General features: G+C 38.3%; 1 protein-coding gene across 1 annotated transcript in view; it reads left to right on the top strand.

Annotated features, from left to right (window-relative positions):
• The window catches only part of LOC127942423 (NACHT, LRR and PYD domains-containing protein 3), a 36291-nt gene extending 23217 nt beyond the window's left edge, over positions 1 to 13074 (top strand). Inside the window, exons 8-14 of the mRNA XM_052538122.1 lie at positions 4607 to 4802; positions 4895 to 6719; positions 8968 to 9138; positions 9636 to 9806; positions 9973 to 10146; positions 10333 to 10503; positions 12897 to 13074. Coding sequence (XP_052394082.1) covers positions 4607 to 4802; positions 4895 to 6719; positions 8968 to 9138; positions 9636 to 9806; positions 9973 to 10146; positions 10333 to 10503; positions 12897 to 13074 — 2886 coding nt within the window. The remainder of the gene's footprint in view (positions 1 to 4606; positions 4803 to 4894; positions 6720 to 8967; positions 9139 to 9635; positions 9807 to 9972; positions 10147 to 10332; positions 10504 to 12896) is intronic.
• The last annotated feature ends 278 nt before the right edge of the window (positions 13075 to 13352 follow it).

Raw genomic sequence — 13352 nt, 5'->3', positions numbered from 1 at the left:
GTTGTGAATAAATAAATAAATCAGATTGTTGAAGAAGGGGGAGGAGTCTATGTGTGGTGTGGGGGGTGTTGAGGGGTGTCAGAGGGTAGAGTTCAGCAAGGAGACAGCTTTAGGGAAAAAGCTGTTCCTGAATCTTGTGGTCCTTGTTCGGAGGCTCCTGAAACGCCTTCCGGAGGGGAGGAGGTTAAACAGTCCGTGGTCAGGGTGAGAGGAGTCCTTGAGAATGCTGCGAGCTCGACATAGACAGCGTTTCCTCTGGATGTCCTCAAGAGCAGGAAGTGGTGTCCCTGTGATGCGCTGGGCAGTTTTCACCACCCTCTGCAGTGCCTTGCGGTCAGCCACTGAGCAGTTCCCATACCAGACTGTGATGCAACTGGTCAGGATGCTCTCGATCGCACACCGGTAGAAGTTCACCAGGATGGATGAAGACAGCTGGTTCTTCTTCAGTGTCCTGAGGAAGAAAAGGCGCTGGTGAGCCTTCTTGACCAGGCTGGAGGTGTTTGTGGCCCAGGACAGTTCCTCCGAGATGGTGGTTCCCAGGAACTTGAAGCTGGAGACACGTTCAACAGGCAGCCCGTTAATGTGGATGGGGTCATGCGTGCTTCCATTCTTCTTCCTGAAGTCCACAATGAGCTCCTTGGTCTTATTGGTGTTAAGGAGCAGGTTATTGTCAGCGCACCATGTGGCCAGGTGCTGTACCTCTTCCCTGTAGGCAGTCTCATCGTTGTCACTGATGAGGCCAATCACCGTGGTGTCATCTGCAAACTTAATGATGGAGTTGGATCCATGCGCAGGCTTGCAGTCGTGGGTGTAAAGGGAGTAGAGGAATGGGCTCAGCACACAGCCCTGTGGTACGCCAGTATTAAGTGTGATGGTGGTGGAGTGGGTGTGACCTGACCGAACATGCTGAGGCCTGTTGGTCAGAAAGTCCATAATCCAGTTGCAGAGGGAGGTGTTGATGTCCAGGTCTCCAAGTTTTGTGGTCAGCTTGGAGGGAATGACGGTGTTAAATGCTGAACTGAAGTCAACAAACAACATCCTAACATACGTGTTGTTATTGTCCAGGTGTGTGAGTGCAGAGTGCAGCACTGTGCATACTGCATCCTCTGTGCTCCTATTTCTGCGGTAGGCAAATTGGTGTGGGTCCAGTGTGGGTGGGAGGCAGTCTTTGAGGTGTGCTAGGACCAGTCGCTCGAAGCACTTCATAATGATGGGTGTGAGTGCTACGGGGCGATAGTCATTCAGGCACGTTGGGGAGGAGTGTTTCGGTACTGGCACAATGGATGTGGACTTAAAACATGTTGGCACAGTTGCTTGGGTGAGGGACAGGTTGAAAATGTCTGTGAAGACCCCTGCAAGCTGCTCTGCACATGCCCTAAGCACACGTCCAGGAATGCCATCCGGGCCAGCAGCCTTGCGTGCGTTGATCCGGCTCAGTGCAGTGTGGACATCTGAGGGGGTGAGTTTAAGGGGTTGGTGGTCTGTTGAGGGTGAGATTTTGGTGGCCGTCTCCTTGCTGTCGCTGTTGAAGCGAGCATAAAAGTCATTTAGCTCGTTAAGGAAGGAGACGTCCGTGACCGTTGAAGTGGAGTTGCTTGACTTGTAGTCACTGATGATCTGGATGCCCTGCCACATGCGTCGGGGGTCAGAGTTGGAAAAGTGTTCCTCTACCTTCAGCTTGTAGCAGTACTTGGCCTTTTTGATGCCCCTTTTCAGGTTAGCCCTGGATTTACTGTAGGCCTGAGCGTCATCTGACCTGAAGGCAGCATTGCGGTCTTTCAGCAGAAGTCGAACCTCCTTGTTCATCCATGGCTTCTGATTAGGGTATGTTGTTATCTGTTTTTCTGTTGTTACACTGTCAATGGTGGAGTTGATGTGATCCAGTACAGAGGAGGTGTAGATATCAATGTCCATGTGAGAGCCACAGGCAGCCTGTGAAGCAAACATACTCCAGTCAGTGTGTTGAAACCTGTCTTGAAGTAAAGAGTCTGCTCCAGTTGGCCACACTTTGATGGTCCTCACTGATGGCTTCACACGGTTGATGAGGGGTGAATACTTAGGGGTGAGAAACAAAGAAAGGTGATCAGACTGTCCGAGGTGGGGGAGGGGGCTCGCGATGTAAGCTCCATTGATGTTTGTATAAACATGATCCAAAGTTTTGTCTCCTCTGGTGTGGCAGGAAACATGCTGGTGAAATTTGGGGAGTACTGTTTTTAATTTGCAGTGATTAAAATCACCCGCGACAATAAAAGCAGCCTCTGGGTGAGCAGTCTGTTGTTTACTAATGGCTGCATGAAGTTCGTTCAAAGCAAGCTTGGCATTAGCATCCGGTGGAATATAGACTGCGGTTATTATGGTGGAAGAACTCCCGTGGCAGATAAAAAGGTCTACATTTAACCATGAGAAACTCTAGGTTAGCTGAGCAGTGTCTCCCAACAATGACAGTGTTTGTACACCAAGCTTTGTTGACATAAATGCACAATCCACCACCTCTTGTCTTGCCGGAGTCATCTGCCGTTCTATCTGCCCGGAGCGTGTAGCGTCCTGCTAGCTCAATAGCATTGTTGGGTACGTCGCTGTGTAGCCATGTTTCCGTGAAAACCATGACATTACAGTCCATAAGTCTCTTACTGTGGGTGATGCGGAGTCGTAACTCATCCATTTTTTTCACCAGTGACCACACATTAGCGAGGAAAATGCTGGGTAAAGAGAGCCGGAGCGGTGTTAGCTTTAGCTTGGCTCTTAGACCTCCGCGCTTCCCCCGCCTTTGTTTACGATCTCGACGCCGGCTGCGAGCACTTCCGCCCGGCCGGGTAGAGTGCGAAGCCTCGGTTGTTCTAGCGATCTCAGGGATGAGTCGAAGATTGGTGATAAAACTGCTGGTAAAGTCCTCACCGATATCCAAAAGCTCCTGTCGGGTGTATGATGTTAAAGCAAAGCTGTTCAGTACGAACAGACCCGAGATGAGCAGGAATAATACTGCAAAATTGGAAAAACTGGAGAGACACTGAGCCTCGCGATGTGTTCGCGCCGCCATCTTGGTCACTATTAATGGAGTATATAAACAGACGTTTCAATATATTGGTATTAAATGCATTTTCTGAGAATTTATATTTCACGTTTTTACTGCAAATGTCGAAATACGTGCTCTTTGGTCCATCAGTGCTTGAGTCACTGATCACATTAGAATAAAATATCTCATAATAAAATACAAAATTGACTGTTTTATGAATGTATATGCATAGTTCTCATCAGTCGGAAATACAGATAAACGCTTTCATTTGTTGTATTTTTGATCCTGAAAAAAAACAGAACAACAAAAGAGCGAATCAAACCACCGTCTGAGGTTGTGCTTCAAGTCGAACAAAGCCATTTTTAAATCGTTAACAGCTGAGCATCGCGAGAGGCGGATCTGCACCAGAGCGCACATGTGAATGAGCTGCACAAAGTCATTTTCAGATGCAATAAAAAAAAAAACCCTGGATAGCCTAGATTAGGCCCATATTCACAAATGTGTTAGCTATGGAATGAAATATCTGATATTCCAATTGTCAAATACATGCAAGTGGAAGTGTATTTTTGTTTAAACACCTTTATAACGATCGCGTTAGTTGAGCTGTAATTTTATGACACAAATTTTGAAATAGGCTTAAATCAAATACATTTTAATCCAGATTCTGTGTATATATATATATATGTAAACGGAAATCATCCATACATCTGTTAACTAATGACTCATATGCAGTCGTTCGCGCGGTTGTGATTTTTTTTAAGTGGAACATAGGCCTATTTTTACGTTTGCACGTGACTGTTTTGAACCCGTGTTTCCCGTGTCCGACCCGACCCGCACCCGTATCCGACACAGTTCCCTGCGGGTACCCGAACCCGTGCAGGAATCTAGTGCAATTACTGCGATGAAAGGACAAGACTAGTTGAATACTAGTGCCTATGGTGAAGTGCCCAAGGGGAAGTGAGCCCACTAGTGGACACCCAGGGAAACAGAGACCAGACAGCGTGACACTATGCAGCTAACAGTAGGAAGATAGACAAGATCACTTCTAACTTGATAGCTTAATAAATTATTAAATTAGAATCTTAAACGGTATTTAGCAACTTCAGAGCTATGCATGATTTAGGTAACAGTCATGTAGTCATTCGGAAATGTTCATTTTCCCTACCTCAGTTCTGGTACTTTTGTTACAGTTTTTGTCTGATAAGTTTATTAGTATTCAATATTGCATCAAAGCAGTCTTGTGATCTTTTAGCAGTGATGCTAAAAAGTCCGTAGTTACAGTGTGCCTGCTAAATTGCATATAGGGGAAACACTGGTGTGACGTTTTCTCAGGTGCTCTCTGTAAATGTTACTTAAAATAACTGCATGAAGTTTGTTCATGATAACTGATATTCTAAAATGAGACTTTTTGATGTTCTGTTTTTTCTGTACAATTGAACTTTGCTGTTAAATTTCTAACATTATCACAGCTTTGTAAATGCTTTTTACTCTCATCTGTCTGTAATTTGTTTAACCTTATTTTTCATATGTGGATGTAAGATTTAATAACGTTTTGTTATTGTACCCTCTTTGTTTTTATTTTTTTGATTTTAGGATCTTGAGGACAAAATTATTATATTTCTGAAGAATGAACTGACAAGGTTGAAGAAAATATTAAAAAAAGAGAACACACAATACTTTGTGCAGGATTTTATAAAGGACACATGTGAAATCAAAGAAGCAGCTTTTGATATCGTACTTTATTTTCTAAAAAGAATGAAGCAAGATGAGATTGCAGACACTTTAAAAGGTAAGAGGCTCATGAGTCTGTTTAAAAAAAATAATTAGAACAAGGAAAGAAGAGTAAGATTAAGTGTTTTTGTTGTGTGTTTTTTTCATAAGAGCTGATCTTCATTCATCAACAACAACTTAAATCGAACCTGAAGCAAAAGTATCAATGTGTGTTTGAAGGAATTGCAAAGCAAGGTGATTGTACACTTCTGAATAAAATCTACACTGATCTTTATATTACTCAGGGTTGTAGTGAGCAGGTTAATACTGAGCATGAGGTAAGACAGATTGAGGTTGCTTCCAGGCAACATGAATCACAGGAGATACAGGTTGAATGCAATAATTTGTTTGAAGCAACCGAACAAAACAAGATGATCAAAACTGTACTAACAAAAGGAGTTGCTGGTATTGGAAAATCCATCTCTGTGCAAAAGTTTGTTCTGGATTGGGCTGAAGGAAAAGAAAATCAAGACATCAGCTTCATATTTCCTCTTCCTTTCCGAGAGATGAATTTCAAGGAGAAAGAAAAACTTAGTTTGATGAGCCTGATAAGTCAGTTTTTCCCAGAGGCAAAAGAACTGAACCTTACGAAAAATGATAAATTTAAAGTCTTATTCATTCTTGATGGACTGGATGAATGTCGTCTTCCTCTAAACTTTGAGGGTAATGGGACGTGTCGTGATGTATCATCACCAGCTTCTCTAGATGTTCTCCTTACGAACCTCATCAAGGGAAATCTGCTTCCTTCTGCTCTCATCTGGATCACCACCAGACCAGCAGCTGCCAGTAAGATTCCTCCTGACTGTATTGACCGGCTGACAGAGATACGAGGATTCAATGATGCACAAAAGGAGGAGTACTTCAAAAAAAGGTTCATGGATGAGAATCAGGCCAAAGAAATCATTGATCATGTTAAACAATCAAAGAGTCTCTTTATCATGTGCCACATCCCAGTCTTCTGCTGGATTTCAGCCACTGTTCTCCAGAATATTTTAGAGGAGAAAAGAAACAATGATCTGAAAAACAATCAAGCTGATAACGCCTCCAAAACACTGCAGAGATCAAATACTGAAGACACTCCCAAGACTCTGACACAAATGTACACACACTTTCTCCACTTTCAGATACTGCAGAGTAGACGAAAGTATGATGGAAAATACACTGCAGATGTTTCATGGGATAAAGATGCCATTCTTTCACTGGGGAAACTGGCATTTGATCAGCTGAAAAGAAACAATGTGATCTTCTATGACACAGATCTGGAAGCCTGTGGTATTGATGTCTATAAGGCATCCGTGTATTCAGGCATGTGTACAGAGATCTTTAAGGTGGAAAAAGGCATAGCTCTTGGTACCATGTACTGCTTTGTTCACATGAGCATTCAAGAGTTTATTGCAGCCCTTTATGCACATATTTTTCTAGACCTCAACAAGAAAAATGCATTTTCTACAGAACAGGAAAACAAAAATGAAACTCTGTTTGATTTGCTCAAGACTGCAGTGGACAAGGCACTCGAGAGTGACACTGGACACTTGGACCTTTTCCTTCGCTTCCTCCTTGGTCTGTCAATTGCATCTAAAAAAACACTCTTACGAGGTCTGTTGACACAGCAAAATGGTGATGAACAAAGCAAAATGGAAATAGTTCAGTACATCAAGCAGAAATTAGATGATAATTTGTCTCCAGAGAGATCCATCAATCTGTTCTACTGTCTGAATGAACTGAATGATCAAACTCTGGTGAAAGAGATTCAGATCCACCTTAACAAAGGAAGTCTCTCATCTGCTGACCTTTCTCCTGCCCAGTGGTCTGCTTTGGCCTTTGTGTTGTTGACATCAAATGAGGAGATGGAGGAGTTTGAGCTTCAGAAATTCAAGAAATCAGACGAGTGTCTGATTCGACTATCACCAGTCATAAAAACTTCCAGAAAAGCTAAGTTAGTATTTTTCCTATTTTTGCACTTATCTGTAAAACATCTTTGTCAATAACATTCTTTAATTTTCTGAATCATGTACCACCTGCAATTAAATTCTAGACAACATGACAAAATGATTATCCTTATATAGTTTAATTGATTATACCCATGTTAAATTTTTATATTCATTTTCTTTTAACAAATTTAATCTGAGGCCACATCCGTCATGCCCATGGAATATTTTTTGTTTGTTTTCCTCCAATAGGAGCTCCATGTTCTAGTTTTCACCCATGTTTGATTATGGCCTTATTTGGTCTTTCCTGCTCCTTTTCTCATTTTGTTCATTTTATTTCAGCTGTGTCCCATTTATTCCCCACTTAGTTCATGTTTTTAATGTAGCCCTGTATTCTGTAGTCCTACGTCCAGTCTTATACCTCAACCCTGTGTCCTACTTGTGTGTTCCTTCATGTAAATCTTTATTTTGGATTAATAAAGACTGTCCATTGTGTTATTCCCCGTCTTCTCCACACTCCTCTTTCCTACACAGTAGGCAAACTGTGGAACATCCACACGAAGCCAGAGCTTTCCCTATCCAATCTTTTTTTTATGTTCTAAAAAAAATTCCGTAAACATGGAGTTGTCTCAGGAAATATATACATACAAACAAAACCACTGAAACCTTACACCTCACTCCCCTGATCTCAAGAGATGCACTAGGAATTGATGCTAGAGGCTGCAGCCATTAAACCTCCTTGTTAGTGTGTCAACCTCCCATGCCAGAGACCCGGGTTTGAGGCCCACTTGGAGCAAGGATTAGGTGTGGCGGTGAGGACCCGGTAGAGAGGGGTTACATTGGTAACCCAGATGGGAGTGGGGTTTAGGGGGGTGAGTGTAACAGAGGTCCGGGAGAGAGGGGTTACACACGTGCATTATCTTTATGCGCTGTATACAAACATTTTTGCTATTGCAATTTTTTTTCTTCAGTAAATATAATAGGCTCAGTAGCTTCTACAGCACGAACACAAGCATGTAGTCTGCCATTGCTGTTTTTGTTGCTGTTAAGTGACATAGCGGTGTATGACTAGGGTGAGACATAGGGTGAAGACATGTATATGGTTAAATACTATCAGTATGATTGGACAATATTATTGGACAGATTGGACAGCTACAACAGCTGATCAGAATTTATAATGAAAATTGTATTATTCATAAATCAAATCTGTGCGCTTTGCACTGAAACCAGCTGCTAGTCATGTCACTTTAATTTAGTGAATTACACATGGATAAAAATGCATCTAAAATATAGTGGAATGCTCTATATTATGCAATTCAAACAAACTTAGAAGCATATAGTTAAAGTGGCCGTATCAGGAGCTCTGACAGATATTTGTGTTTAATGTATGTTTACAATGCTACATGTAACTTAATTACATTTAATGAGAACATTAACTATTATTGAAATGGGGTATGAATATAATTACCATTTTCACATGAGTGAATGTTTTAGATTAGAGGTGTTAAACTCTGGCCTAGTCCTCACGTACACGAGTATTTTTTATAGTGTAGTGTGAGTATTTCCTCATTTGTCTTAAAAAAATATTGTCCACATGAAAATACAAAAACACGAAATGAAGTTCTGACAAGAGCCTAACCATTGAACCCTAACTGATAAACGATGTTGGCCAATTAGAAGCCAGAAAAAGTTATTACCAGTTGTTTCTGTGCTCACTGTGATATCACAAGCCAAAATGTCCAGTTTCACCAGCTACATGACAACACTGCAAACAGAGTTTCAGGAAATCTTCACCCTGGCAGGAGTTTTCAAAAAGATTCAGTTTCAGTGACCTGATACTGCCTTTGCATGTGGACAAATGGACAAACTGCATTGAAAAAGCTGCAGTTTTTAAAATACCCATGTTCGTGTGGACAAGGCCTGAGTTCCTGGAGGGCAATAGTCTTGCAGAGTTTAGATTCAACCCTAATTAAACACACCTGATACAGCTAATCAAGTCCTCAGTCTTATTTGATCAGTTTAGTGTTAATTTATCAAATTAACATTTTACAGATTAATCAAATATCAAAATAATGTTAGTTGCAGCCTTAGATCAAAACCATAATCCAAAATTTTTTTACATGTCTTTTTATTTACTTAATGTTTTATTTTATTTAGCAAATATATGCGTCTGAAAATTACAAATCACAATATATGTAATATTTAGGTATTTTTTTATTTAACAAATCTAATTCTGTGATTACATTTCTCTTGTAGATTAAATAATTGTAATTTAACAGACAGAAGCTGTTTAGCTCTGGCCACAGTTCTTGGATCAGATTCTAATCTGAAAGATCTGAACATGAACAATAATAATCTGCAGGATTCAGGATTAATTAATCTCTGTTCTGGACTTAAGAGTGTAAAGTGTGAATTGGAGATACTAAGGTAAGTTGTGTGACGACAGACAAAGATTTTGTTCAAGATAAGCTGAAGGTGTGATTTGTTTTAGAAATTATATACAAAATATGTTACTATATTTATTGGTTTAATGTTAATACATTAAAGGGCTAACAATTACTATCCAGATATATGGACAATATTAGAAATGCTTCATTTAAATATTTTTATGTTTACTCTTGTGCCTTTACAGTTATAAATTTGTAAATCTTTCTTAATATCTTCTCTTGGATCTATCTTATTTTTTTCTATAAATACACAAGTCAGAGATCACTAAACATCAGTATGCAAAGCAAGACAAAAACTTTTTTGTTTTTGTGTTTTCACTCTGCTCTTTTTACATTTTCATGAATAGAAGTAAATGGCTTTTCTTGTCTCTGTATAATATACAAAAACATGATGTTCTTTGACTCTCCCTAATTTGTTTCAGACTCATGTTTTACATTGTGCATTATAGAACATAAATTTAAAAAACTTTTTTTCAGTCTCAGAAATTGCGATCTAACAGAGGAAAGCTGTTCAACTATTGCTTCAGTTCTCAGTTCAGACTCAAGCAGTCTGAAAGATCTTGACCTGAGCAATAATAAATTACAGGATTCAGGAGTGATGCTGCTCTCTGATGGACTGAAGGAGAACTGTAAACTGGAGAAACTCAGGTGAGATGATATCTGTTGATTTGATCCATATTGAGTAATTTTTTTATTAATTGTAATTAATTTTTTAAAGGAACAGAATTCATTATTTATTTTATGGGTTGATATTTTTTAATTTCTACAATAACTGATTCATCATCTGAATGTTACATTTTCATTCCTGTTCTAGACTTTCAAACTGCAGTATCGCTGAGGAAGGTTATAAAGCTCTGGCTTCAGCTCTGAGATCAAACCCTTCACACCTGATAGAGCTGGATCTCAGAGGAAATGATCCTGGAGAATCAGGAGTGAAGGAGCTTGATGATTTACTACTGGATCCGAACTGTCATCTGAAGACACTGAGGTGAGACGAGATGAAGTAACACAACAACTGAAATGCAGATTATTTATACATACAGATTATACATATTCTTTTTCTAATACAATTAGAAGCACAGTCTATTACTGTTGTTGTCATCAGTCTTAACACAAAGATTTAAATAAAAATGTTATGGGATTGGTTACCTCAAAATATAATTCACTCACTCAGGTTTTTGGGTCCTGCTGCCAATGAAGCCTGTCATTATGTGACTGGAATTTTGGGTAAAAACCCATTACTCCTGAGAGATCTGAATCTGAGTGACCATGAACTAGGAGACACACAAGTAATTCAGATTGCTGCTCTTCTGCAGGATAAACATTGTAAACTCAACACACTGAAGTGAGTATTGTACATGGATTAATATATAAGATGTAAAACCTGTTGACAAATCTTTAAAATATAACATTTTTATATTATATTAACCCTCTGGGGTCTAAGGGTATTTTTGGGGCCTGGAGAAGTTTTGTCATGCCCTGACATTTGTGCTTTTTTCAGTTTCTTATAAATATCTAAATGTGTCACGTCTAATCTCACTGTAATCAGCACAAACTGGGATATAATAATATGTGAAATGCATGTATGTACATGATTGTGTTTTTGAGAAAAAAAATTATGCATGATTAGTGAAAAACTAAAAATGTTAAAACACTTGAAAAAGCCCATAAAACACATAAAGAACAATGGTTCATTGGATTTTTGAGAACAGGAGCTTGTAGCCTAGAATTTTTCTTTCTAAATTATGTGAAAATCATCTTGTTTACTCACACACAGAAAACAATATATTGCTTTAAATTTTCTAAGATACTTTTTGTTGGTAAAAGTCATATGCGAATAGGCGTCAACTATCATGAATATCATTGTGATTTACACCAGAGAAGACAAAGGCTCACATAATGAGCTGCATAATGAGCCTTTCAGTCAGCTGTGCCACTGTGAGTGAGGAGTTACAAGAAAGAATGTGAGAACAAAATAAATGTATATAATTTTATGTTTATAGTTTATTTAGAATATATTTAATTATCCCACAGCATAATTTAATATCCACTTGGGGGATAAAACAGTTAAACAGTTTATTAGGAACAATCAAATCTGACTTTCAAACAAATTGGTTGGCATCATTACTCCAGTCACACAATTCTTCACAAATCCTTTTAACAATCTTATTTTCTACAAAAAAAAAAAACATTTATTGTTATTATTATTATCAATATTATTAATGTTGAAAAGAGCTGAGAATATTTTTCTGGGTTTTTAGGGGGAATAAATTGAAAGAAAAGCATTGTTTTTACATTTGTTACAGTTATCTATTTGCTACATTTATATTATTTACATCAAGCTTTTGAATGGTATAGTATTGTATATTGTTATTGAAACTTCATAATGTTTCACTTGATTATACATTTAGTCAGGAATTATAGTTTGGAAAAAGTATTTGGAAAAAGTCTAACTAGTAAAATGTTTACACGTTATGTGAAAACTAGTACAAGTATATAAATAAATAAAAAGAGACTTACTCATGTTTATGATCTCTGCTGAATAAAGTGCTTCATTCTTTTTTTTCTGAGGAAATCCATTTCTCAAATCCTCAACCACATCACATCTTTTTGGGGTGATTTATGTCTTATTCCTCTCATAGCGAAGCAAACAGTAAAATAAAAAAAACTTGAAGAACAGTCTCGCTGCTTTTTCTTCTGTGTGGGCATATTCAAGCCACGCGCTTCAGTTTGAATCTGAATAGCACGTTCGGTGCGGGGGTGTGGTCACATTAGATATAATATAACTTGTTTCGTATAAAAATAGACATGTCAAGCTTTCTATAGATATCTCTCTCATGTCTTTTCGTTGAGTATTCACGGAGTTACAGTTCATTTTAATGACGTGTTTGTAAAAGAAGATCAGTGCAGACAAAGGCTGCAGACAGCGCACCTTGTTTGTTATCTTTATTTTATAAGTGCACACAGTTTTGTTGTCATTATGTCTGTATATCCAAAAAAAAGTAGACCCTTTACATATTCGATTGATCTATTGCTCTTATCTGTACGATTAAAACTGAAAGTGTAATTTAAGTTCTTTTCGGGGTTATCAGGAGAAAATGTACAACTGAAAGTGTAATTTAAGTTCTTTTCGGGGTTATCAGGAGAAAATGACTCAAAACGCATATTCATGATAATCAACTCCAGAGGGTTTTAAATAAGGTTTTCAGGTAAACTGAAGAATGTGTGTGAGTATGCATTTGTTAATGTGTAGTGTTTTCTGTATCTTTGTGCTTTTGTTTGATTCACTGAACTTTAATATTAACAAAAATAAATAAATAAGATAAGAAGAAAAGAAACTTTGGTAATTTGGGGCAGCTTGAGCAGAACTGAGAAAACCAACTATACATCCATTAATGGACAACATTAGACAATGAATACAAAAAAAACAAAGGCTTAAATATGTGGGGAATTAGACTGACAAAGGTACAGGTGCAAACAATCAGGGAGTAATGAATGGAAACAGGGATGGTAAAATTTACCAGCTAAGTTCACAAAATCATAAAGATACAGAATACAGTATGGAATTTATCTTTGATATAGCAAATGATTAAAATTTAGACAACTATGGAGACTAAAATGTAATTTTAATTTCGGTTTTAAACTTTTGTTTGACTACAACATTTTCATACGAAATATTTAGAAATTTAAATGAAGAAAGTAATATCATTTAAAACATTTTTTTATATATATATATAGACTCTCGGACTGCAGTATCACTGAAGAAGGTTATAAGGCTCTTGCTTCAGCTCTGAGATCAAACCCTTCACACCTGATAGAACTGGATCTCACAGGAAATGATCCTGGAGAATCAGGAGTGAAGGTGTTCATGGATTTACAGCAGGATGGATGCTGTAAATTAAAGACCATCAGGTGATGTTTGTCTTCAAATGTTTAAAAAAAGCCACACAATAGAAACTGATACTTAAATTCTGAATAAAAATTACACAAAGTAGAATTTGTTGAAATTCAATTTAAAGAAATGCTATACCATCTGAATTTCAGTAGTCTGGATCTCAATCTGGATCCTAATTTTTATTAGGGGTGTGCATTGGCACTGCCCTCACGATTCGATTCGATTACGATTCACCAGGTAACGATTCGATTCAATTCGATTCTACGATGCTTTGCGATGCATCAAAATTCTACTGCACA

Source organism: Carassius gibelio, chromosome A22 (genome assembly GCF_023724105.1).
Source record: "Carassius gibelio isolate Cgi1373 ecotype wild population from Czech Republic chromosome A22, carGib1.2-hapl.c, whole genome shotgun sequence".
NCBI lineage: Eukaryota > Metazoa > Chordata > Actinopteri > Cypriniformes > Cyprinidae > Carassius > Carassius gibelio.
The sequence above is the reverse complement of the archived record's forward strand: the minus strand, read 5'-3'. Positions and strand labels throughout refer to the sequence as shown.